General features: G+C 42.2%; 5 protein-coding genes across 10 annotated transcripts in view; 4 read left to right on the forward strand and 1 right to left on the reverse strand.

The window, feature by feature from the left end:
* Positions 1–25,204, forward strand: part of LOC118219604 (cytochrome P450 2K1-like) — a 38,305-nt gene extending 13,101 nt beyond the window's left edge. For 3 of the 5 annotated variants that reach the window (XM_035402912.1, XM_035402913.1, XM_035402910.1), the window contains exons 7-10: positions 398–539; positions 658–842; positions 2,681–2,822; positions 3,901–4,240. In XM_035402912.1, coding sequence (XP_035258803.1) covers positions 398–539; positions 658–842; positions 2,681–2,822; positions 3,901–4,088 — 657 coding nt within the window. In that variant the 3' untranslated portion in view covers positions 4,089–4,240. Of the gene's footprint in view, positions 1–397; positions 540–657; positions 843–2,680; positions 2,823–3,900; positions 4,241–13,764; positions 14,829–17,080; positions 17,244–17,798; positions 17,949–18,657; positions 18,819–19,362; positions 19,549–20,451; positions 20,594–20,711; positions 20,897–22,253; positions 22,396–23,549 lie in introns of those variants that run through there. The other 2 variants (XM_035402909.1, XM_035402911.1) reach the window with 2 other exon arrangements.
* The window catches only part of LOC118219617 (cytochrome P450 2K1-like), a 607,214-nt gene that overhangs the window by 537,919 nt on the left and 42,766 nt on the right, over positions 1–26,529 (reverse strand). The window lies entirely within an intron of this gene.
* Positions 8,407–8,968, forward strand: LOC118219653 (histone H2B-like). Its single transcript, XM_035402990.1, has one exon. It carries the CDS (start codon positions 8,512–8,514, stop codon positions 8,920–8,922), a length of 411 nt encoding a protein of 136 aa, XP_035258881.1. The 5' UTR covers positions 8,407–8,511; the 3' UTR covers positions 8,923–8,968.
* On the forward strand, positions 9,955–11,303 carry LOC118219657 (histone H2A). Its single transcript, XM_035402996.1, has one exon. It carries the CDS (start codon positions 9,960–9,962, stop codon positions 10,344–10,346), a length of 387 nt encoding a protein of 128 aa, XP_035258887.1. The 5' UTR covers positions 9,955–9,959; the 3' UTR covers positions 10,347–11,303.
* On the forward strand, positions 11,371–12,844 carry LOC118219663 (histone H4). Its single transcript, XM_035403005.1, has one exon. It carries the CDS (start codon positions 11,925–11,927, stop codon positions 12,234–12,236), a length of 312 nt encoding a protein of 103 aa, XP_035258896.1. The 5' UTR covers positions 11,371–11,924; the 3' UTR covers positions 12,237–12,844.

The following is a 26,529-nucleotide window of genomic DNA, read 5'->3' on the forward strand; positions in this document are numbered from 1 at the left end:
ATTTCATGGCGGGAATTAAAATGACTGTGTAGCATATAGTGGTAAGAGAACTGGGCTTGTAACTCTGAGGATGTATGTAAGGACTAAGTTGTGTAAGTCGCTCTGGATAAGAATGTCTGCCAAATGCCTGATGTGTAAGTGCAGAAATTACTGTTTAAAATCTGAAACGAAATGTTATGACAGTGTCTGAATTTAAATTTGAGGGTAGCCTTTTTTCAATATATTTATTGAATAGTTTTTCCGAGTAATGTTGGCCAGTTCAAGTTTTTCTGTGTTTGCAAAAGCCTGCTAGGCATTCTGAGAAGTGACAAACAAATATTTAACATATTTCATAAATTGCTTGCAACTAATGCATTATTTATTTAATTGTTCATGTTCTGCACCTGTTCCCTATCAGGAGTCAGACCAGCTGGGTTCCTACTTCCATAACAACAACCTGCACTATACTGTCAGCAACTTGTTCGGAGCAGGGACAGATACCACTGGAACCACCCTGAGATGGGGTCTGCTGCTGATGGCCAAGTACCCCCACATACAGGGTGAGGACATACACATACACACACACACAGAGTCATTACAGTATCAGTGTTGTGCCTGGATTGTTGTTGAAAAAATGTATACCTTTCTCTCTCTCTCTCTCTCTCTCTCGGGGTGCAGACCAGGTTCAGGAGGAGTTGAGCCGGGTCATTGGGGACCGGGAACCCCGGGTGGAGGACCGGAGGAACCTGCCCTACACAGACGCTGTGATCCACGAGATCCAGAGACTGGCTAACATTGTACCCATGAGCCTTCCCCACACCACCAGCTGTGACGTCACCTTCCAGGGATACGTCATCAAGAAGGTTCTACCACCTCTCCTGATCCTAATTCTTCTATCTGTCCCTCTCTCCTCTCTTTTTTCTTGCACCTCAGTTCTCTACTTTCCTTTCTTCTCTTCCTCTTCCTTCTGGTTTAAAGAAAGGTTGCAAGGTTCCATTATGTACATTTATGTTGATTATGTTAATTATAGACCATATATTAATTTCTTAACATATTTATTATATTAATTCCTTGAATCAGATGTGGTAGTTCAGGGCTAAAGCAAAAACCTGCACCCACATCGACCCTTTCCGATAAGACTGGAGATCCCTGGGCTAGACAGCATTCATCAGTGTCCAACGTAGGCTTGAACACCCTGAGGGTCTCTGCCTCTACTAGCTGGAATAGCAGGAATATGTACAGATACTTTGGGAAATGTAGTGTATGTGGACACTTGAACATTACACCCATATGTATTTGTTGAACATCACATTCCAAAACCATAGGTATTGATATGGAGTTGGACCCTCCTTTGCTGTTATATATTTTGGAGCATGGCTGTGGGGATTTGCTTCCATTCAGCCACAACAGTAGTAGTGAGGTTGGGCACTTATGTTGGGCATAAGGCCTGGCTCACTGTAGGCATTCCAGTGCATCAAAAAGGTGTTTGATGGGCTAGAGGTCAGGGCACTGTGCAGGCCAGTCAAGTTCTTTCACACCAAATTCAACAAACCATTTCTGTATGGACCCCTCTCTGAGCACAGGGGTATTGTCGTACTGAAACAGGAAAGGGTCTGTCCCAAACTGTTGCCACAAAATTGAAAGTGCACAATTCTCTAGAATGCCAATGTATGCTGTAGCATTAAGATTTATCTTCGCTGGGGCCTGTAGTGGCGCAGTCCGTTGCGCGCTATTCTCATGCTCAATGCAAGTCGCGACGTCGGTGGTTCGAATCCGACCGCTGACCTTTGTCGCATGTCTCTCCCTCTCTCTCCTCCTAATTCTTCCTGTCTCTCTACACTGTTCTATCCAAATAAAGCTGAAAATACGCCCCCCCCACCCTCCAAAAAAAAAATTAAATTTAATCTTCACTGGAATTAAGGCGGCCTAACCCATACCATGAAAAACAGCCCCAAACCAATATTTCTCCTCCACCAAACTTTACAGTTGGCATTATTCGGGCCAGTACAGTTGGCACTATGCATTCTGCCAGACCCAGATAGTGAAGAGTGATTCCTCGCTGCAGAGAACGCGTGTCCACTGCTCCAGAGTCCAATGGCAGTGTGCTTTGCACCCCTCCAGCCGTTGATTGTGATTGCACATGGTGATCTTACGCTTGTGTATGGCTGCTCAGCCATGGAAACACTTTTCATGAAGCTCTTGACAAACAGTTTTTGTGCTGATGTTGCTTCCAGAGGTTGTTTGGAACTCTTGCGTAGTGAGTGTTGCAATGGAGGACAGATTATTTTTACACGCTACACGCTTCAGCACTCGCCGGTCCTGTTCTGTGAACTTGTGTGGCAACCACTTCATGGTTGAGCTGTTGCTCCTAAACATTTCTACTTCACAATAACAGCTTACAGTTGACTTAGCAGGGCAGAAATTTTGTTGGAACTTGTTGGAAAAGTGGCATCCTATGACAGTGCCACATTGAAAGCCACTGAGCTCTTCAGTACAACCCATTCTATTGCCAATGTTTATTAATGGAGATTGCATGGCTGTATGCTTGATTTTGTGCACCCCATTAGCAATGGGTGTGGCTGAAATAGCCAAAACCACACATTAGAAGGAGTGTCCACATACTTTTGGAAATGTAGTGTAGCTGTGTGTGTGTGTATGTGTGATTATGGTGTGTGTGTGTGTGTGTGTGTGTGTGTTGCAGGGAACTACAGTGATCCCGCTCCTGACGTCGGTGCTGCAGGATGAGGAGGAGTGGGAGACGCCCCACAGCTTCAACCCCGGCCACTTCCTGGATGAGAAGGGCTGCTTCATCAAGAGAGACGCCTTCATGCCCTTCTCTGCAGGTACAGCACAGCGCAGCGCATGGCAAAGCAAAGCTCTCTGAACCAATGCAAGAATGCAGCAGATATGACACGTAAGCTTCCTGATCCACAGGTTGCTGTTTTCAGTCAGAGGAGTTTGTATTAAGAGTAGTCTGTAGACTTTCCGGTTTTTCCAGGGGTCAGCAGAGGTACACAGAACCTGAATGAAAGCTTGCGGCCTGTACGCTCTCCTTCTGGTGGGAAAAAGCACTGGGGACTGTTACCGTCTCTCCGCCCTGTTGTTGCAGAAAGGGACTGTTATTTCTGTATTGCAGTTTCATAAAGGCACTGATTATTACTTGTATAAAAAGGTTCAGGGACTCCTGTTCGCCTGTACCTGTAGAACAATATAGATTACATTGTCATTATCTCTGTCAGTTCTGGTACTGAGATTCTCTTCCCCCTTTTAGGTAAATAACACCACTGGGATTATCAGTCATCTGCAGTTGCATGAAGACACTGGGATTATTCAAATCAATTGTCTTTCTACCCTTGAGATATTCTCTCCCCTGTATCTATGCCCTGTGAAAAATAGTTTTTTAAGGTTCTGGTATTACCTCTTTTGAGTACAATATACAGTAGATTCTCGGATTAACTATATCGCCTCTGTGATTAGAAAAAGGTACCGAGATCTCCATTTCACTTGTGTAAAACCACTGAGATTATCAGTCACCTGCAATTGCACAAAGACACTGGGATAATTTCAGTACTATTTAAAATGTCTTTATTTATTACTCTCTTGTTGTATTAAAGGCTTTCAATAACAATGCTTTGTATCTCAGTGGTTCCCAAACTTTTTCAGCCAGGTCCCCCTTTTTAAAAAGTCTGCTGCATTTATGTGCTGTGATTATCTCTCTCCTGTAGCTGTATTTAGGTGCTGTGATTATCTCTCTCTCTCCTGTAGCTGTATTTATGTGTTGTGATTATCCCTCTCTCTCTCCTGTAGCTGTATTTAGGTGCTGTGATTATCTCTCTCTCCTGTAGCTGTATTTAGGTGCTGTGATTATCTCTCTCTCTCCTGTAGCTGTATTTAGGTGCTGTGATTATCTCTTCCTCGCAGGGCGACGGGCCTGTCTGGGAGAGAGTCTGGCCAGGATGGAGCTCTTCCTCTTCTTCACCTTCCTCCTGCAGAGGTTCCGCTTCACACCACCGCCAGGGGTGTCCGAGGATGAGCTGGACCTGACACCGACCGTGGGGTTCACCCTCAGCCCTTCCCCCCACCTGCTGTGCGCTGTGAGCCGGACCTAAACCCCACTCCAGCTGATGGATGTGAACTTCAGCTCTTTTGTTCTTCACTAAACCTTTCTTTGATCGTGACTTACTGTGAATGTTTATATGTTACATTACATTACAGGCATTTGGCAGACGCTCTTATCCAGAGCGACGTACAACAAAGTGTATAACCAAAACCAGGAACAAACATGTTGAAAACCCTAGACGGAAGTACAGTTCCAAGTGCAGTTTAACTTGGACCCTGTAGGTTAATCTGATTAACACAACAAAAAACAGCAACAAAGCAGTCTATGCAAATAAAACAAGCAATAGTTATTGCACTAGTGTCAACTAAGTCAACTAAGATAAACAGCTTACCTAGCTACAACCCTCAGATTACATAGTCGATTAGAGACTACAGGGAGGTAGGGAGGGATGGGGAGAGGTGTAGCCTGAACAGGTGAGTCTTCAGCTGTCGTTTGAAGGTGGTCAGGGTCTCAGCTGTTCGGACTTCCACGGGAAGGTCATTCCACCGTCGTGGAGCCAAGACAGACAGGAGACGTGACTGGGAAGCGGAAGTGCGAAGAGGGGGAGGGGCCAGGCGTCCTGAGGTAATATGTCTCAATATGAGACTAACAGGGCTATATGTCTCCCCTCCACAGCTGAGGAGATGGGGCATTTCTCTTTATTCCAGGCTTCCTCAACTACTCACTCATGAGGCCCAGAGTATTTTTTTAATGGTCCTAATGGGCCAATTTGTGACATGCCTCACAGAAAATCATCATGGGCATTTAACAATCCATTCGATCCATTTTAGTTTAGTGTCCTTAATTGACTGAATTGAAATGGCCATGATGAATTGAACCCCAATGAACCTTGACTGATAAAATATCTGTACAATTTTTGATACATATATTATCAAAAAGTATACGTGACTTTTTAAAAAGTTTTTGTTTTGACTGACTGATCCATCTGACCTAGACAGCAGCTCAAATAGTCAGTGAGGCTAATAAACAATGTTCCCACTCAGAAAGTGATCCTTCGTTGAAATGGATATAAACTTGAGGTCGTTTGGCATTTTTATTTAGAAGTGAACTGGAATGACATTTGTAGTAACCCTTCAAATACAAGATACTGATGTTTTCCATAAAATTGAAGGTCCCCATGCAGACTGAAAACACAAATCATGCAAAATGTTAATATTTAACACAATCAGCTGATTCAGATTCAAACCAAAGGGTACAAGGAATCAGCACCTTCATTCACTGCACACAAACCCTCATGTTACTCTCAACAAAATGCAGACAATGAGAAATTATCATTTCTGCTGATTGGTAATAATTGTTACTGTTTTCTAGTGATTAAATTCTTCTAATTTACTGTTTTAAACGGGTTAAGATATTTTAAATAATATGCTCAATAATTGACTATCACCGATGTAAGAAATGAACTCTGAAAACTGTATAAAGATTTGGAAATAAACTTTTAAAAAGCAAAACCTCCTGTCTGCATTGACTATCTTCATCTACCTCCCATTAAACTTCAAGAAAAAAGCTCTGTGGATCTTGCTCTGATCTTTTGGACCTTGTGTCTACTCCGTGCTATTACCTGATCTCTTCAAGTCATTAACATTCTTGCTACATATTTCAGCTTTACATTTTTATCTGTGACTTGCTTCCCATAGCTCCAGTTATGCTTAATATTTTCTTTTAATGTTTATGTTTTTCCCCCTTCCTGATTCACTGATATTAGACTAAGTGAAATAGAGTAAACACCAACTATTTTTGTACTATACTATTTCATTTATTTAATGAAAAACGTAACCAAAGGCCCATAACATCACTATGTGAAAAAGTAATTGTCCCCTTACACTTAATAACTAGTTGCACCAACGTCTACTGTTATATTTATACCAATGGAATGTGTTCAGCTCAACCCTTTGGCAAACTACAAAGAGTCATCGCAATTTTTACACTGTGGAGAACAAACATCTTTCAGACAGAGAATAACACACGCCTCTCAAATTGAAAAGGAACAAAAACAAACCATTTCTCTACCAGAGTTGTTCTACCAGTTCTCCAAGTGCAGTTCATACCACACCTGAAGCCTTCAACTTGTGTGACCACACCTGGAGACTTAACCTCATTTGCCCACACCTGAACGCTTCACCCTGTGTGACCACACCTGAACGCTTCACCCTGTGTGACTGCACCTGAAGACTTCATCACATGACCACACCTGGGGTGTATTCCAACCCCTTATTTTTTTAAATAAGTGTTTGGAATACATCTTTGAGGATATTCCAACCTGTTAAATGCTCCATCAAGGAGTCAGGAGCTCAGAGACTCCCAAAGAATTACTGAGCAAGGAAACAAAAGTGCATATTTTTTCGGGACGTGTGACATGTAATAATCTACCTGTGGATCCACCTCTCCCCATCTTCCATGTCTGATATTGACGTGGCTTCATGTTCCAATTACCTCAGACACATTTCCTTTCCTTACATCCTTCAATGGGTGGTGCTAGGTGCAAGGCAAGGAAGCAAGGTAAAAAAATAAGCAGTTGGAACATACCCCTGAAGCCTTCACTGCATGTTTCTCCAGGTAATGTCCTTCTTGATGGGTGCCATTCACGGGTGCATCTGTCTATCTGGGACCACTGCCACCCTAAATCATTCCTAATCTGAGACATTTCATCGAAATGTACACACGAAGCTTCATGATTTGAAACACATGCTATTTACACCATTTGATGTATGTCAAACACTCTTCCCAAACAGGGACTTGAACTCTGGAACCACAAATTTAAAGTCTGACACTCAGTACTGACTGAGCTATCTGGGCCCCACTAAAGAAGTGCAGACAGCTAGTTCGCAAGGTACAAAGTAAAAGCTTATTGCAATCACATTGGCCAGTGGGAATATTACTGAAACACAGCACAAGTTTGCACTGCAGACAGTAATCCTCCCTTCACTGGCCTTTGTGGGTATGTTTCACAAGGGTTATCCTTTACTTTTACATTTTAAACATTTAGCAGATGCTCTTATTTGGAGAAATCTGAAGATCTTACATACAATACATATTTCTATTTAAAGCTAGATATTGGCTGGAGCAATTCAGGTTAAGTACCTTGCGCAAAAGGCACTACATTTCCCATTCTATAACCCAGACCCAATTGCCTGAGTTGATGCAAATCCTTCCCGCAGTGTAACATCTAGATCATCTCCAGATATGTGTACAATGTTCAACTATCTCCTGGCAGCGTCCAGCACCATCTTGATTCTTTCCGACTTCCCCTGTATTTCAGCAGCACAATTTATGACCATTGCAATGAATGCCAAAGATCTTTAATTGTCCATGCAGATGTTCTGATCAGCTCCACTCCTTTCCTGCTCCGATTCTTTTTGCATTGCCACCATCTCCTCGTTTCTCTCCATTCTCTTAGCAGCTTCGGCGTACGACAATCCCTTTTCTTCTCTCATCTTATTCACTTTCCTTTTCTTAATTCTTTTTGGACACTGTTCTTTTTTTTGGCAATTTGATTCACAACAATCAGAATTACTAATATAGATACCTAATACCTTAATTTCTTCTTTTACATTTATGTGTATAGGGAACTGTTTACTTAAATTACCAATCCAGACAGCTTCTGATTTATGATGGTTTAAAACTGCTCCGGATATTTTTTCGTAAATTTTAAAAAGCTCATATATAATATCCAATTCTGTTTGTGATGTCATATCCGGTACTCTCATTGAAGTACAGTAGTTCAATTCCCCAAGCTGAAAAGGAATTGTTTTTATTTTTAATTTTGGCAAATACATTTCCGTTCCAATATTTGGTTTCACTTCCAAATAAGAGTATAAGATAAATTGGACTTGTTTATGATGAACAGCCTGTATCTTGTTATGCCTCATAGATACCATTGTGAAGCTACAGACATGTAGGAAAAAACCTCTAAATACCCAATGTAGACCCAATGAGACAGAAGATACTATGATACTTATATCCACGTTGGAAAAAAAATTATTCTTCAAATGCAACAGTCATCTCATTTTTGAAACAATGTCAAGTATGTAATTAAAAATGTTGTTTTAATGGGAATGTGGGTGGGCTCAGAATCTTTTATTTCTTCAGACAACGTTTGAGGCAAATGATATGTGTTTAAATGGAGATATAATAGATTTATAATAGAATGTAGCCTATCCGATTGCCACGGATTTGCTCAAGGAATTCCTGCTTCTCTGTGCGATTACGAGAAAAATGCGGGAGACGTAAAAAAAATCCTTTGTCTAAAATTTGCTCAATGGTTTTGAAGCCCGCGAAATTCAGCCAATAGAATTTGAATAATCAGCCAACAAACGCTGGCATACTAGCGGCCTCCAATGAGAATTGTCTGACGTCATCTTAAACCGGGTGTGAACATTTGCATACGGACCGTTTATATAGAAGGAGAACGGATGAGCCAGTATCACTTGGTTTTTGAATTTGCGAGAATGCCTGAGCCAGCGAAATCCGCGCCCAAAAAGGGCTCTAAGAAAGCTGTCACCAAGACCGCTGCGAAGGGAGGAAAGAAGCGCAGAAAGTCAAGGAAGGAGAGCTACGCCATCTACGTATACAAGGTCCTGAAGCAAGTGCATCCTGATACTGGCATTTCTTCGAAAGCAATGGGTATCATGAACTCCTTCGTTAATGATATTTTTGAGCGCATTGCTGGTGAATCTTCCCGTCTGGCTCACTATAACAAGCGTTCTACCATCACTTCAAGGGAGATTCAGACCGCTGTGCGCCTTCTGTTGCCAGGAGAGTTGGCCAAACACGCAGTGTCTGAGGGCACCAAGGCCGTCACAAAGTATACTAGCTCAAAGTAAACTGACGTGCAACGAATCTTAACCCAAAGGCTCTTTTAAGAGCCACCCACACTGTCACGGGAGGCAAAAATCATTTTAATTGAATTGAACTTCAGTCCATTAGTGATGTGTGCGTGCGTACATGCGTTCGTCCAAAATGTTACGAAAGTGCGGCCGTCATTTGACAGTCGCCATAATGCAGGTCAATGTAACAATGTAACCGAACCTCAAGTGAATCCAACGGAGCTTTGAAAAGCCGTCCTTCCGGGTTGTTCGGACCTGCAGAGGTTGTGCTGCGGTTTTCTCTTGGATTCAGCACTATGTGCAATACGACGAGAGTCACCCGAACCTTTGTATAATATATATTCTAATGTGTGTGTGTGTATATATATATACATACCACTGTACATATTACATGCATAAATTTAGCTAAGACCCCGTTTAAATACGCTGCATCTCATAATAGAAGCAACTGCCGTTTCCCAGTGATCGTTGGCTTTTACTAATTGTTTTTCGTAATTAGATCATTTAACCTAATGTAGCCTAAGGGTTTTAATGTGGAAATAAACTGGTATTCACGTGTGAAATCCACATCCAGTATAGATCGGAACATTTTCTGGCCCATCATATACATCTTGGCAGTGAAATCGTGTTATGTGGTATACAATAGTTATTAACCGGACTATCATTTCAAGTAATGCTGCTGTTCAACGGATGCTTTCTGAATAAAGGAGTAAAAATACATACTGCTCATAAAAAGTACCATGATGTACATATAGAAATAATGCGAGGTTTTTATGTTCGTTTCATATGTTGATATGTGTGATTGCTTCTTGGATTAGCGGTAACTTCATAATGCCTGTAGTTTCAATTGAGCGATTTTTAGAACCGCTGAGACAGTTCTATGCTGTGAGTGCCATTTGAAAATTGTCCTCCTATTTTATTGGACAAAATCCCACTAACACTGCAGCCAATGGGTGAATAGAGTGTTGCTATAAGAGGGACACTCCTCTATTCTGTGTTATTCTTTTTTTCTTCCTCATACAACTAGAGTGAAAATGAGTGGACGGGGTAAGACTGGCGGTAAGGCGAGAGCGAAAGCAAAGACTCGTTCGTCGAGGGCGGGACTGCAGTTTCCAGTAGGTCGCGTTCACCGATTGCTACGTAAAGGAAACTATGCTGAGCGTGTTGGTGCTGGCGCTCCAGTATACTTGGCTGCCGTGCTGGAGTATCTAACTGCTGAGATTTTGGAGCTGGCTGGTAATGCGGCCCGCGACAACAAGAAAACTCGCATCATTCCCAGACATTTGCAGCTGGCAGTGCGTAATGACGAAGAGCTGAACAAACTGCTTGGAGGCGTTACTATCGCCCAGGGCGGAGTACTGCCCAACATCCAAGCTGTTCTGCTCCCCAAGAAAACCGAAAAAGCAGTGAAGGCAAAGTAATTTCTGTTGCTTTCACGAGGACCATTCTCCCAAAGGCTCTTTTAAGAGCCACTAAATCTGTATCAAATACGCAAAACTACCATTTCAACCAATTCGACTTCATGATAGTTTGTCTTGTAGTATATTCCAGTGTCGGTATTTCATTCACGTGTGCCCGGAAAACCATATTACAAAACTGTAATTGTGATACTGTTTTTAAACTAATTACAACTGCCTTGGTAACTGGTAATGGCTCTGCAGGAGGCAAGCGAGGTTTATCTGGTCGGTCTATTCGAGGACACCAATCTGCGTAATTCACGGGAAAAGAGTGACCATCATGCCCAAGGATATCCAACTGGACCGCCGCATCCGGAGAGAGCGCGCTTAAAACCGTTTGCCAGCACGCAATCCAAACCACAAAGTATCTTAAGAGCCACTTAAAATGTGTCTGAGCAAATCGCAAAACGCTTATTGCGTGTGTCTGCGTGATTTGTGTTTAGGAGAGAATATCTCACGCTCCAGTGTAGTTCATGGAATGACTGGTTATTCTCTCCTATCGGTGAGCGTGTAGGTGTCTCGAAAATTGTATTTTTTGTTGCGTGGATTCACTTTATGTACCCAACTGACTGAATTAAAAGCAACTCTCCAGTCCCTCGTCAGAAATGAAATGACAGTTCAACCCGATTGAAATATGCTAGGAATAAACTTGATGGATACAATTTCCCTTATGAGCGAAAGGAATATCTATAGTTATTTTAGCAACCACCTACAATATTCTTGTTATGGACATTTTTGACTTCCACCCAGTTTAGTATTTCAGTGGTCTGAAATACACGCATTTGTGGCAGTCAGTAAATCAGTAGGAATATTAGATGCATTTCAGTCATTCTTTGAAGTGGTAGTGAAAAAAGGCCCAATGGACACCTTTGAATTTGTAATTTACTTTAGTGATAATGTGAATTTTGTAACATTTAATTTCCTCCAATAGTTGTCTTTGTTATGCATGTGAAAATAAAGCATTTGGGGGGGGGGGGGGGGGGGATCAGTTGGGGATTGTTTTTTTTTAATTACTGGTTTCTATAAAAATTCTTCATTTATTTTGGAACATTTCATTTGTACAGATTTACACATTTTGGGAGCTTAATCGCTTAAAATACTGTTTAATATTAAATTCACAACACTGTTACAGTTACGCCTTGGCGGGACGGCCTGCCTCATACCAATATTCACTTAACCACTCGAAATGTAGAATAACCTAATCTTGGCCCACCCAGACTACTAGAATGGCTACTGAGATGCTAGTGTTCTGTCCTAGCTTTGTGATATTAATTTGTATGCATTCCAGTTTTAATAATCTTAGAATCAGACGATATGGCCTCCAGGTCTTTTTTATTCAAACTACTAGTTCGGTGTGCAGTAAGTCTTTATGCTCTAATACTCGGAAGTTTTGGAGTGTGGGAGGCGGGCTTTAGCTAGAGCCACCGCCTCCTTGATACGTGGCTTCAATCAGGTCGTCTTTGCGCACATAGATACGCGCTGTTACGCAACTGGAGGTCATTATTTGTCGTAGAGAAGTTTTATCGGCTTGTGTAAAGAAAAATGAGTGGTCGAGGAAAAGGTGGGAAAGGTCTTGGGAAAGGAGGCGCCAAGCGTCATCGCAAAGTTCTTCGTGATAATATCCAAGGTATCACTAAGCCAGCTATTCGTCGTTTGGCTCGCCGTGGAGGAGTCAAGCGTATTTCTGGTCTCATCTACGAAGAGACCCGAGGAGTGCTAAAGGTGTTTCTGGAGAATGTTATTCGCGATGCAGTCACCTACACCGAGCACGCCAAGAGAAAGACCGTCACCGCTATGGATGTGGTTTATGCCCTAAAGCGTCAGGGTCGCACTCTGTACGGCTTTGGTGGGTAAACCTGTATTTCAGAAATGCGTTTTGCATCTACCCAAAGGCTCTTTTAAGAGCCGCCCATATTCTCTATTGAAAGCAGCATTTCCTCGTTATTGTCGAGCTTATTTTTTTATTAATCTGTATTGACCTTGTAATGGCAGTGCCTATTGGTTTGGTTGTATGTTGTGAATTGGGGAGTGGGAAACCCAGCAAGGCCCAGTCTCCCCCCCCTCACAGGAAGATGCAGCCCCCCCACCCCCACCAGGGACAGTTCCATGGGATCTCATGGCAGCCCCCCACAGAACTGCACACCCAAGGAGGCAAAGTCAACTCTGGCCTCTCACTCCAGTCAGACAAAGGACATGGCCCCAACCTTCTGTGGACTCCCCTGCTTTCTTGATGGGAATCTCTGATGGGTGCGCAGGCAAAATGGGAGCCGCCTCCGATGGCTCCCAGGACACAGGAGGGGGATTTATGACCATCCACACCTCTCTGCACAGTGACTTTTGGAGTGGGGAGAGGGAACCCAGAGTAGATGGAGGATCCAGCCCTGTCACCATCAGCTTCCCTTCTGTTTCTGTCAATCCTGGACCAACTGCAGTCACAATAATAAATACATTTCGTGCTGCAATTAATTATGTGGACATTTCATGATGTATTTATTTTATTTATTTAATTTTGTCTGAAATATTCCTCCATACCTTTGGAGCCCCCTCTTTCATTTCAGGACTATTCAGCTGGGTCTGAAAGCATCCCACCAGAGACAGACTATTGGCCATTTGATCACTGTGGGGACTCAAAGACTCAAAGACTGGCTACATCCAAATGGATAAGTGTTCTAAGTTGTTACGGGTTTTGGAGTACATGTAGATGGCCAAACCAACAGATGGACAGGATTGGACTGGATTACATACCGTGCTCTTGCAGAGTGTCTATAAATATGGGTGAAATTTCCCGGTCTCCAAACTCTTTAGCGTATTTGACCAGCGCCTGTTTGACCGTCTTGTAGCCTGCCTGGACAACCACGTAGAAGTTGACGTCGACTACTTCTTCGCGTGTTTCCAGCTTGTACTGACTGTACTCCAGCCGTAATCTGTGACTTCAGAGTGATTCTTATCTCTGTGGTAACGGCAACGTCTCTGATTGGTGGAACTCGTTGTAGGATTGTGGGTAGCGTAGTACTTTAACTGACTAAAACACGATTTATTTCAAACGAAGTTGAAATCGAGTGGAAGTGTTGAGCCAATTACTACCCCACCAAATTTAAAAGTGGCAGCAGAATATACGAGATGCAGCATATGCAAAAAAGGTATACTTATTTGGATTAGCAAACTTTTTGTAATTTGTATTTTTGTCCTAATATTGTAGCTTGTTCTTCCCCCAAGTTTGACTTGGAATAAGTTAGGTCAGAATAATGTTCAGTGCGTGAACTGAACTGTGTTCTTGACTATAAATAGCTGTACGAAATGAGTATTGTACCTTATTGAACCTGTGTTTTGTAGTTGTTACAATGACCACGATATACACTTTTGTACGTCGCTTTGGATAAAAGCGTCTGCTAAATAAATGTAATTCATATGGCAGATTTTCACTGTTGAAATTGAACACCTTAGGGAATTTACTATTTAAACAATGTAAATTTAGGAATTACTCAATCAAGTAATGCTGCCACGCTGTGAAATATGACCTAATACCCGTTGCCTAATTACACTTCTTGCTTGGGAAATTATCCGCTGAAATGATCTAACAAAATGTATTTCATTGCGTCTGCTCAATGCCAAATGCACTATTTGGAATAGGAAGTTGCGAGCGCGTGATGCATGACAGTGTTTTGCAAGATAATGTTTGCAATGGAACTGACAGCATTTAAGCCTGAAGTTTACTGTTTATGTTGGCGTGAAAACTTGTTTTGTAGATTTGTGGATTAGCTAGGGGACATTCCACTGCCTTAGCCCAACCCACCACCAGTTTTTAAGGTAAACGGATCACCACTAATTATGATCTGTTCGGTTGCAGTTCGGGAGACAGCTTGTCAGCTTTGGCCCTGCCCACTGGCCTGTAAAACAAGGGAGTTGTGTTTTTTTCCCTTGGCTGAGACTCTGAATTTCCCCGAAGGACAAGGAGGATCCTTGTTGTTGAGAGGCGTTATTGTTCTGGAGTGTTGACGCTGTCGATTCTATTTCTCTCCCTCCACCCATCTCTCAAAAATAGGAGAAAACTCAAAGCTCTGCTATTGCTGCTATTAAAATCCCCCTTTCACTCTTTCTTTCTCCCTCGTTTTCTGACAAATTAGAAAAAATACTACCTCTGCTACCACTGCAATTTTGTCTGTTTTGTCTCTTTCTCCCTCTCCCTCTCACATTCGCTCTCTCCCTCCCTGTCCATCTATTTTGTGCTTGGGGCTGATCAGTTCAGAAGGAGCTATGTTGGAGGGGCTTTTACCCCAGATGCCCCCACTTTTGACCCTTCTAGGGGTGGTGCTGGTGCTGTTTCTGCTCTACCTGCTGTCTTCCACCCCTGGGCAGGGAAAAGACCCACCGGGACCCAGACCCCTGCCCCTCCTTGGGAACCTGCTTCTCCTGGACCTCAAACAGCTCCACCTGTCTCTCTGTGAGGTAAGGACAGAAAAAAAAGAGTGATATAATGATTATTATTATGAATATTACACTATTACAGTTACTACCTCTAAGAATGCTGAGAAAAAAAGATAATAATAATAATGAAAAAATAAAAAATAACGTCAATAAAAAGATGTAATAAGAAAACACATATACTAAAACAAAACTTTCAAAATTGTCTGAAATCTGCAGAAATTTTAAACAGCTCTTTACTTCAGTCCACGTTCCAGATTTGGGAGGGTTCCGGGTTTTACTCAGTGCAGTTGCACCGCTCAGTACAAACTAGCTCAGTAATCCCCAAGCCCCAGGTGTCTAAGAAGGGTAAAGAAATAACTACTCGGTCCGGGTCTGGAAGCAAACTGTTATTGTGAGCCTTGTTTTCAGAAAAGTGTCAGAGGGATTAAATTGCTTACTGACAAAAAGCTGTGGCATGTCGATGACATTTAATCTACTGCCATTAAAATGCGTTTAAACCTGATTTAGAAACAGCTTAATTTTGAATGGATGCACTGACCTGTGATAACTGGGGACAGTTTGTCCTGCCAGTTTTTTTTTCTCCTTATTCACATACTTGTTTTCCCTTCTCTTTCTCCATTGTCTGAGATTTAGATCTAGTTTTGTCTCACCATGATACTGCATGCTCTTTCTAATGTAAAAAGCAAACAACAAAAAATAAAAACAAATAAAAACAATTCTTTACAGTTACATATATTATTACCTCAGGACGCCTAGCACCTCCCCCTCTTCGCACCTGCACTTCCAGAACACGTCTCCTGTCTGTTCTGGCCCCACGATGGTGGAATGACCTCCCTGTGGAGGTCAGAACAGCTGAGACACTGACCCATTTCAAACGACGACTGAAGACTCACCTCTTCAGGCTGCACCTCTCCTCATCCCTCCCTACCCCCCTATAAATGACTGTAAGCTTAGGGTTGTAACTAGGCAGCTGTTTCGTAGGTGACTTAGGTGCATTAACTGTCTTAACGACTACTTGTATTTTTTCCATAGACTGCGTTGTTGCCGTTCTCGTTGTTAGTGTTAATCAGTTTAACCTTCAGGGTCCAAGTTGAACTATGCGGTTGTTCCCTGCACTTCTCTCTAGGGGTTTCGTCATACTTGTTCCTGGTTATGGTTATACACTTTGTTGTACGTCGCTCTGGATAAGAGCGTCTGCCAAATGCCTGTAATGTAATGTAATGTAATGCATATATTTGTGTTTAGGCATTTGGGAGATACTATAATCCATTACATTACAGGCATTTAGTGCTTCACAATATACCTAAAGTGTTTTTTTTGGTTTTGTTTTTTTTTAAGGAGTTCAAAACGAAGGCCAAAACAGTGAACTGCAGTGTGTCCAAAGCATAAATTTGACATTATTTTAGGTATTTTTCTTGGAGAAAGCAAGACTGGACAAACATGTTTGTGTGTTGATTAACATAGAGACTTGGGTAAAAGATAATCCCACAGTTTCCTGAAGTAGACTTTGTTATGATATGACTGAACAGGAACAGAGTGTGCCGTGAACCCAGGCCAGAATTAAGCTGGAGAAATTAAGATCTCCAGTTTTTGACATGCAATATAAATTCTGTCAAATAGCCAATTCAGATCATTGTGCTCGATACAATGGGGAGATGTAGCTGGGTGTCACTGGCATCAAAGTGAAAAGGTACATTAAGTTTGCAGATAATTTCACCTAAATGAAGCATGAACAAAACTGGAACTGGAAGTCTTTGAGGAGCACGAGTAGAAGTTGCTGCAGAGGATGTTACACCTCTGAAAGGGGAAGAAAATAGTTCACGAATACACACACAATGCTGTTAAATAGGAATTTTCTGTTAAATAGGTAAGAAGAGAACTAGTTCAGAGCTATGATCAGCTGTTGAGTCTAATAATTATAGTAGAATGGATAATGGTATCAACGGCAGCACTTCCTAAAAGGACAAGTATAGAGCATTCACCTTAGAATTTAGCAAGAGATCATTTAATACTTTTTGAAGCACAGTCCTGATTATTGATGTTCCTTCAAAATGTTTAAAATAAAAGTCAGTATTGAAATGTTTTTGTAGTTCATGAGAATCAATAATAGTTATTACTGTAATTTTCAGTCATGTTGTGAATATTCATGTTTGTCGTTTATGAATAATTGGACAAACAATACTATTATTGACAGCAACAATTGACTGTGGCTTAGGTACTGTCACAGAGGAAGTGCTGCTCAAATCCTGTTAATTTATTTTCTGTCTCTACAGCTGTCCAAGAAATATGGATCTGTGTTCACCATATACTTGGGCCCCAAGAAGGTGGTCGTCCTGGCAGGCTACAAAACGGTCAAACAGGCGCTGGTCAACTACGCTGAAGAGTTTGGAGACCGGGAAATTTCACCCATATTTAGAGAGACTCTGCAAGGGCACGGTATGTAATCCAGTCCAGTCCTGTCTGTTTGTCGGTTTGACAATCTACGTGCACTTCAGCAAATATAGTGACCCAGAACATTTATCCAACTGGACATCACCACAGTCTTTGAGTGTCCAAGCATACCTTTTCCCCCACACTGATCAGAGGGCCAATAGTCTGTCTCTGGTCGGGTGCTTTCAGACACACTTGAATAGCCCTGAAATGCCCACTAGCAGCCTGCTGTTGCAGAATCAGCACTACAGCAGTGGGCTATTGGACAGTCAAGGAAAGGCATTCCAGTGGAGGATCAGCTGTTAAAATTAGTAGTTGGGGAAACGGTCTACAACCCGACCACTTCAGTGCGATTTTCACAGCATCACTAAAAGCTGGAAGAAACAGTGTTCTAGGTGCTGACCTGTCTTCTACAATTGCATTTGTTTGCACAAATGATTACAGATGGACAGATTCCAAAACTGCAGTTGTCATTTTTTTGTTTGGCACAAGATACAAAAAATATGTATTAAATTCAGATCTTTCCGTTTATTCCCCTTGTGGCGTTCTGCCCTCTCCCAGGTGTGCTGTTCTCCAACGGAAACTCCTGGAAAGAGATGAGACGCTTCTCCCTCACCAACCTGCGCGACTTCGGAATGGGCAAGAGGGTGAGTGAGGAGAAGATCATCGAGGAATCGCGATACCTCATCGAGGTGTTTGAGAATTTTAAGGGTGAGAGACATTTATTTTTTAATATTCTGTTAACCTCCTACAGTCTGTGCTTATCCCGCGTTCACCCAGCGAGAAGCTCTCTCTAGAACATTAGTTAGAAGGAAATCATGCTGCTAGGCGGCTGGCCATCTTAGAGTAACCACAGCAACAGGTTATAACCGTTGATTAACAAAACCAGTAGCTGAGGTTAGATATGCGGATAAAAATCGTTTTTATCCAGCGAATGTCTTAGTTGCAACACGTCACATCTAGCTATTTTTTGTGGTCAGTGCTACAGTATTTATCAAGTTCGAAAATTTTAAGGTAGTGTATAGTCTAGCGATGCATAGGATTGGGGTGAATGACCATGTGAATGACTTGTATGAATAATTGTTAAAAGAGTGAACACCTGGTCTATAAAACTAAACCATTTGTGGAAAATAAAGTGTTCTGAGTCAAAGCAAATGGTTACAAGCAAAGTCTGCAGTGTTTAAAATTAAGGGAAATATATAGTGCAACTTAAAATGCATGTTTTCAGTCTTAACTGACAAGAAGCAGCATGAAAACAGTGACACAGAGTTTAGAATCCACTGTCCAAGAGCTTACCTGTGTGCAATTATTTTTAAGTTTGTTGGAGAGGTTGTGGAGTTAATTTGGAGGAATGTTTTTTTATCCCATAAAAAAGGGGGGTAGAAAAAAATGGTTTTATTTATTCTTTTTTGGTCTTTAGGCAAGCCATTCAACACCAGTCAGCCAGTCAATTACTCCGTCTCCAACATAATCTGCGCCATCATGTATGGCTGCCGCTTTGACTACGCTGACCCCACCTTTCAAAAAATGGTCGACGAGGCAAATGAAAATATTCGACTTCTTGGTTCAGCTGAAATACGGGTAACTGGTACTGTTGAGCAAGTACTGTTTAGCACAATTCTGTATGAAGTTAGAAATTTTAAGCTCCGTAATTCTTCCTGAGCAAGAAGTAAAGTAATGTCGGGTCAACCTAGTGTCATAGTTAAGAGAGGCTTCAGCTAGTCATTGTTAGGCTGCGCTGGCAATACATTATAAGCTCTAGCCAGGGTTCAGAACCTTTAAGAACCTTTTACTGGCAGCTCATCTGTGTTTAGTTCTGTTATTATCCAGGAGTTAAACATGATTTCAGGATGAATGCTGAATAATTCTGGAATTCTCTGTTGCAACTGGAAGTCTGTTTTAAAAGCTGGAATTTTGTGTTGCACATTGTTTGTTCTTTTAACTGGTATACGACCCAGGTCTGCCCTCATATGGACGGCAGGTGACAGAGAGGTGACTCCAGGGATGCAATTGGCGATTTCTCAAATTAGGGAAACAGAGGGTGGGTGAGAGTTCTTTAAAAATGGTTAAAGTGTTTTGTGTTTCTGTTCCTGAGTTGTTTTGAATTTTGGGCTGGTTACTGCAGTTGTACAACATGTTCCCCTGGCTGCGCTGGTGCTGTGGCTGGTGGCTGGTAAATCGGACCCAGATTTTGAAGAACTTCGAAAAGAACATTGATGAGATTACGGGGTTGGTGAAGGGACTGAAGAACACACTCAACTCCCAGGACCTCAGGGGATTTGTGGACTCCTTCCTGGTTCGGCAGCAGGAGGTATGGAGAGGGAGAACCGGAACGGGACTCAACTGAACCATACTCTGCGTCGTTCTTAACCACAAGCCTTAATTGCATTACAGTAGATTCACTCAGCAGAGACTCTCATCCAGAGCGATTTCCACAGTTATCGCATTCAGAATTTGTGATTGAGAAAAGTCAAAATCTACTGTTGCAGCGGTAACTTAAAGTATATTCTTTATATAAGCGTTTGTGTGTGTGTGTGTGCGCGCGCACGCGGGTGTGTCAGGAATATATCCACGACGAGCTCTGCAGTACTTTAAAGAAGGAGCACATTGGTGTTGATGGCACCATTTTCACAATTGAAGCTATGTGAAACCAGAAGAGGCGATACACTGCATTTGTTTACGTCCATTGGGTGATCGTTCTACGTGAAATATGGTTTTAAAAATAGCCATAGTTTCGGCATCTCTGATAAAGTGATGAGAAGGGAGTTCTGCAATCGAGGAGCCAAGCAGGTAAAACAATCTCGGATATTAGGCTGCATTTCATGGCGGGAATTAAAATGACTGTGTAGCATATAGTGGTAAGAGAACTGGGCTTGTAACTCTGAGGATGTATGTAAGGACTAAGTTGTGTAAGTCGCTCTGGATAAGAATGTCTGCCAAATGCCTGATGTGTAAGTGCAGAAATGACTGTTTAAAATCTGAAACGAAATGTTATGACAGTGTCTGAATTTAAATTTGAGGGTAGCCTTTTTTCAATATATTTATTGAATAGTTTTTCCGAGTAATGTTGGCCAGTTCAAGTTTTTCTGTGTTTGCAAAAGCCTGCTAGGCATTCTGAGAAGTGACAAACAAATATTTAACATATTTCATAAATTGCTTGCAACTAATGCATTATTTATTTAATTGTTCATGTTCTGCACCTGTTCCCTATCAGGAGTCAGACCAGCTGGGTTCCTACTTCCATAACAACAACCTGCACTATACTGTCAGCAACTTGTTCGGAGCAGGGACAGATACCACTGGAACCACCCTGAGATGGGGTCTGCTGCTGATGGCCAAGTACCCCCACATACAGGGTGAGGACATACACATACACACACACACAGAGTCATTACAGTATCAGTGTTGTGCCTGGATTGTTGTTGAAAAAATGTATACCTTTCTCTCTCTCTCTCTCTCTCTCTCGGGGTGCAGACCAGGTTCAGGAGGAGTTGAGCCGGGTCATTGGGGACCGGGAACCCCGGGTGGAGGACCGGAGGAACCTGCCCTACACAGACGCTGTGATCCACGAGATCCAGAGACTGGCTAACATTGTACCCATGAGCCTTCCCCACACCACCAGCTGTGACGTCACCTTCCAGGGATACGTCATCAAGAAGGTTCTACCACCTCTCCTGATCCTAATTCTTCTATCTGTCCCTCTCTCCTCTCTTTTTTCTTGCACCTCAGTTCTCTACTTTCCTTTCTTCTCTTCCTCTTCCTTCTGGTTTAAAGAAAGGTTGCAAGGTTCCATTATGTACATTTATGTTGATTATGTTAATTATAGACCATATATTAATTTCTTAACATATTTATTATATTAATTCCTTGAATCAGATGTGGTAGTTCAGGGCTAAAGCAAAAACCTGCACCCACATCGACCCTTTCCGATAAGACTGGAGATCCCTGGGCTAGACAGCATTCATCAGTGTCCAACGTAGGCTTGAACACCCTGAGGGTCTCTGCCTCTACTAGCTGGAATAGCAGGAATATGTACAGATACTTTGGGAAATGTAGTGTATGTGGACACTTGAACATTACACCCATATGTATTTGTTGAACATCACATTCCAAAACCATAGGTATTGATATGGAGTTGGACCCTCCTTTGCTGTTATATATTTTGGAGCATGGCTGTGGGGATTTGCTTCCATTCAGCCACAACAGTAGTAGTGAGGTTGGGCACTTATGTTGGGCATAAGGCCTGGCTCACTGTAGGCATTCCAGTGCATCAAAAAGGTGTTTGATGGGCTAGAGGTCAGGGCACTGTGCAGGCCAGTCAAGTTCTTTCACACCAAATTCAACAAACCATTTCTGTATGGACCCCTCTCTGAGCACAGGGGTATTGTCATACTGAAACAGGAAAGGGTCTGTCAGAAACTGTTGCAACAAAATTGGAAGTGCACAATTATCTAGAATGCCAATGTATGCTGAAGCATTAAGATTTATCTTTCCTGGGGCCTCTAGTGGCGCAGTCTGTTGAGCGCTATCCTCATGCTCAATGCAAGCCGCGACGTTGGTGGTTCGAATCCGACCGCTGACTTTTGTCGCATGTCTCTCCCTCTCTCTCCTCCTAATTCTTCCTGTCTCTCTACACTGTTCTATCCAAATAAAGCTGAAAATGTAATCTTCACTGGAATCAAGGTAGCCTAACCCATACCATGAAAAACAGCCCCAAACCAATATTTCTCCTCCACCAAACTTTACAGTTGGCATTATTCGGGCCAGTACAGTTGGCACTATGCATTCTGCCAGACCCAGATAGTGAAGCGAGATTCATCACTCCAGAGAACGCGTCTCCACTGCTCCAGAGTCCAATGGCGGTGTGCTTTGCAGTGTGCACATACTTTTGGAAATGTAGTGTAGCTGTGTGTGTGTATATGTATGATTATGGTGTCCAGAAGTAGTGTCCACATACTTTTGGAAATGTAGTGTAGCTGTGTGTGTGTGATTATGGTGTGTGTGCGCGTGTTACAGGGAACTACAGTGATCCCACTCCTGACGTCGGTGCTGCAGGATGAGGAGGAGTGGGAGACCCCCCACAGCTTCAACCCCGGCCACTTCCTGGATGAGAAGGGCTGCTTCATCAAGAGAGACGCCTTCATGCCCTTCTCTGCAGGTACAGCACAGTGCAGCACATGGCAAAGCAAAGCTCTCTGAACCAATGCAAGAATGCAGCAGATATGACACGTAAGCTTCCTGATCCACAGGTTGCTGTTTTCAGTCAGAGGAGTTTGTATTAAGAGTAGTCTGTAGACTTTCCGGTTTTTCCAGGGATCAGCAGAGGTACACAGAACCTGAATGAAAGCTTGCGGCCTGTACGCTCTCCTTCTGGTGGGAAAAAGCACTGGGGACTGTTACCGTCTCTCCGCCCTGTTGTTGCAGAAAGGGACTGTTATTTCTGTATTGCAGTTTCATAAAGGCACTGATTATTACTTGTATAAAAAAGGTTCAGGGACTCCTGTTCGCCTGTACCTGTAGACAATGTAATATAGATTACATTGTCATTATCTCTGTCAGTTCTGGTACTGAGATTCTCTTCCCCCTTTTAGGTAAATAAAACCACTGGGATTATCAGTCATCTGCAGTTGCATGAAGACACTGGGATTATTCAAATCAATTGTCTTTCTACCCTTGAGATATTCTCTCCCCTGTATCTATGCCCTGTGAAAAATAGTTTTTTAAGGTTCTGGTATTACCTCTTTTGAGTACAATATACAGTAGATTCTCGGATTAACTATATCGCCTCTGTGATTAGAAAAAGGTACCGAGATCTCCATTTCACTTGTGTAAAACCACTGGGATTATCCGTCACCTGCAATTGCATAAAGACACTGGGATGATTTCAGTACTATTTAAAATGTCTTTATTATTACTCTCTTGTTGTATTAAAGGCTTTCAGTAGCAATGCTTTGTATCTCAGTGGTTCCCAAACTTTTACAGTCAGGTCCCCCTTTTTAAAAAGTCTGCTGCATTTATGTGCTGTATCTCTCTCCTGTAGCTGTATTTAGGTGCTGTGATTATCTCTCTCCTGTGGCTGTATTTAGGTGCTGTGATTATCTCTCTCTCTCTCCTGTAGCTGTATTTAGGTGCTATGATTATTTCTCTGGCTCCTGAAGCTATATTTAGGTGCTGTGATTATCTCTCTATCCTGTAGCTGTATTTAGGTGCTGTGATTATCTCTCTCTCTCCTGTAGCTGTATTTAGGTGCTGTGATTATCTCTCTCTCTCCTGTGGCTGTATTTATGTGCTGTGCTTATCTCTTCCTCGCAGGGCGACGGGCCTGTCTGGGAGAGAGTCTGGCCAGGATGGAGCTCTTCCTCTTCTTCACCTTCCTCCTGCAGAGGTTCCGCTTCACACCACCGCCAGGGGTGTCCGAGGATGAGCTGGACCTGACACCGACCGTGGGGTTCACCCTCAGCCCTTCCCCCCACCTGCTGTGCGCTGTGAGCCGGACCTAAACCCCACTCCAGCTGATGGATGTGAACTTCAGCTCTTTTGTTCTTCACTAAACCTTTCTTTGATCGTGACTTACTGTGAATGTTTATATGTTACATTACATTACAGGCATTTGGCAGACGCTCTTATCCAGAGCGACGTACAACAAAGTGTATAACCAAAACCAGGATCAAACATGTTGAAAACCCTAGACGGAAGTACAGTTCCAAGTGCAGTTTAACTTGGACCCTGTAGGTTAATCTGATTAACACAACAAAAAACAGCAACAAAGCAGTCTATGCAAATAAAACAAGCAATAGTTATTGCACTAGTGCCTACTCAACTAAGTCAACTAAGATAAACAGCTTACCTAGCTACAACCCTCAGATTACATAGTCAATTAGAGACTACAGGGAGGTAGGGAGGGATGGGGAGAGGTGTAGCCTGAACAGGTGAGTCTTCAGCTGTCGTTTGAAGGTGGTCAGGGTCTCAGCTGTTCGGACTTCCACGGGAAGGTCATTCCACCGTCGTGGAGCCAAGACAGACAGGAGACGTGACTGGGAAGCGCAAGTGCGAAGAGGGGGAGGGGCCAGGCGTCCTGAGGTAATATGTCTCAATATGAGACTAACAGGGCTATATGTCTCCCCTCCACAGCTGAGGAGATGGGGCATTTCTCTTTATTCCAGGCTTCCTCAACTACTCACTCATGAGGCCCAGAGTATTTTTTTTAATGGTCCTAATGGGCCAATTTGTGACATGCCTCACAGAAAATCATCATGGGCATCCATTCGATCCATTTTAGTTTAGTGTCCTTAATTGACTGAATTGAAATGGGCATGATGGATTGAACCCCAATGAACCTTGACTCCAGTTTTGAGACTGAAATATCTGTACAATTTTTTGATACATATATTATCAAACAGTATACGTGACTTTTTAAAAAGTTTTTGTTTTGACTGACTGATCCATCTGACCTAGACAGCAGCTCAAATAGTCAGTGAGGCTAATAAACAATGTTCCCACTCAGAAAGTGATCCTTCGTTGAAATGGATATAAACTTGAGGTCGTTTGGCATTTTTATTTAGAAGTGAACTGGAATGACATTTGTAGTAACCCTTCAAATACAAGATACTGATGTTTTCCATAAAATTGAAGGTCCCCATGCAGACTGAAAACACAAATCATGCAAAATGTTAATATTTAACACAATCAGCTGATTCAGATTCAAACCAAAGGGTACAAGGAATCAGCACCTTCATTCACTGCACACAAACCCTCATGTTACTCTCAACAAAATGCAGACAATGAGAAATTATCATTTCTGCTGATTGGTAATAATTGTTACTGTTTTCTAGTGATTAAATTCTTCTAATTTACTGTTTTAAACGGGTTAAGATATTTTAAATAATATGCTCAATAATTGACTATCACCGATGTAAGAAATGAACTCTGAAAACTGTATAAAGATTTGGAAATAAACTTTTAAAAAGCAAAACCTCCTGTCTGCATTGACTATCTTCATCTACCTCCCATTAAACTTCAAGAAAAAAGCTCTGTGGATCTTGCTCTGATCTTTTGGACCTTGTGTCTACTCCGTGCTATTACCTGATCTCTTCAAGTCATTAACATTCTTGCTACATATTTCAGCTTTACATTTTTATCTGTGACTTGCTTCCCATAGCTCCAGTTATGCTTAATATTTTCTTTTAATGTTTATGTTTTTTCCCCCTTCCTGATTCACTGATATTAGACTAAGTGAAATATAGTAAACACCAACTATTTTTGTACTATACTATTTCATATATTTAATGAAAAACGTAACCAAAGGCCCATAACATCACTATGTGAAAAAATAATTGTCCCCTTACACTTAATAACTAGTTGCACCAACGTCTATTGTTATATTTATACCAATGGAATGTGTTCAGCTCAACCCTTTGGCAAACTACAAAGAGTCGTTGCAATTTTTACAGTGTGGAGAACAAACATCTTTCAGACAGAGAATAACACACGCCTCTCAAATTGAAAAGGAACAAAAACAAACCATTTTCTACCAGAGTTGTTCTACCAGTTCTCCAAGTGCAGTTCATACCACACCTGTAGCCTTCAACTTGTGTGACCACACCTGGAGACTTAACCTTGTTTGCCCACACCTGAACGCTTCACCCTGTGTGACTGCACCTGAAGACTTCATCACATGACCACACCTGGGGTGTATTCCAACCCCTTATTTTTTTAAATGAGTGTTTGGAATACATCTTTGAGGATATTCCAACCTGTTAAATGCTCCATCAAGGAGTCAGGATCTAGGAGACTCCCAAAGAATTACTGAGCAAGGAAACAAAAGTGCGTCCTTTTGCGGAAGTATTTTTTCATGACATGAAAAAGTGACATGTAATAATCTACCTGTGGATCCACCTCTCCCCATCTTCCATGGCTGGTATTGACGTGGCTTCAAACTGATGCCTGGAAGAGCAAAGATGTTCCAATTACCTCAGACACATTTCCTTTCCTTACATCCTTCAATTGGTGGTGCTAGGTGCTAGGCAAGGAAGCAAGGTGAGAAAATAAGTAGTTGGAACATACCCCTGAAGCCTTCACTGCATGTTTCTCCAGGTAATGTCCTTTTTGATGGGTGCCATTCACAGGTATCTGTCATCTGTCACATCTGTCTATCTGGGACCACTGCCACCCTAAATCATTCCTAATCTGAGACATTTCATCGAAATGTACACATGAAGCTTCATGATTTGAAACACATGCTATTTACACCATTTGATGTATGTAAAACACCCTTCCCAAACAGGGACTTGAA

This window comes from Anguilla anguilla, chromosome 2 (assembly GCF_013347855.1).
Source record: "Anguilla anguilla isolate fAngAng1 chromosome 2, fAngAng1.pri, whole genome shotgun sequence".
In the NCBI taxonomy this organism is placed as follows: Eukaryota; Metazoa; Chordata; class Actinopteri; order Anguilliformes; family Anguillidae; genus Anguilla; species Anguilla anguilla.

What these genes read in the sequence shown, in the direction of transcription:
- LOC118219653 (XM_035402990.1), top strand. Translation starts at nt 8,512, where the DNA reads ATGAGCCAGTATCACTTGGTTTTTGAATTTGCGAGAATGCCTGAGCCA.
- LOC118219657 (XM_035402996.1), top strand. Translation starts at nt 9,960, where the DNA reads ATGAGTGGACGGGGTAAGACTGGCGGTAAGGCGAGAGCGAAAGCAAAG.
- LOC118219663 (XM_035403005.1), top strand. Translation starts at nt 11,925, where the DNA reads ATGAGTGGTCGAGGAAAAGGTGGGAAAGGTCTTGGGAAAGGAGGCGCC.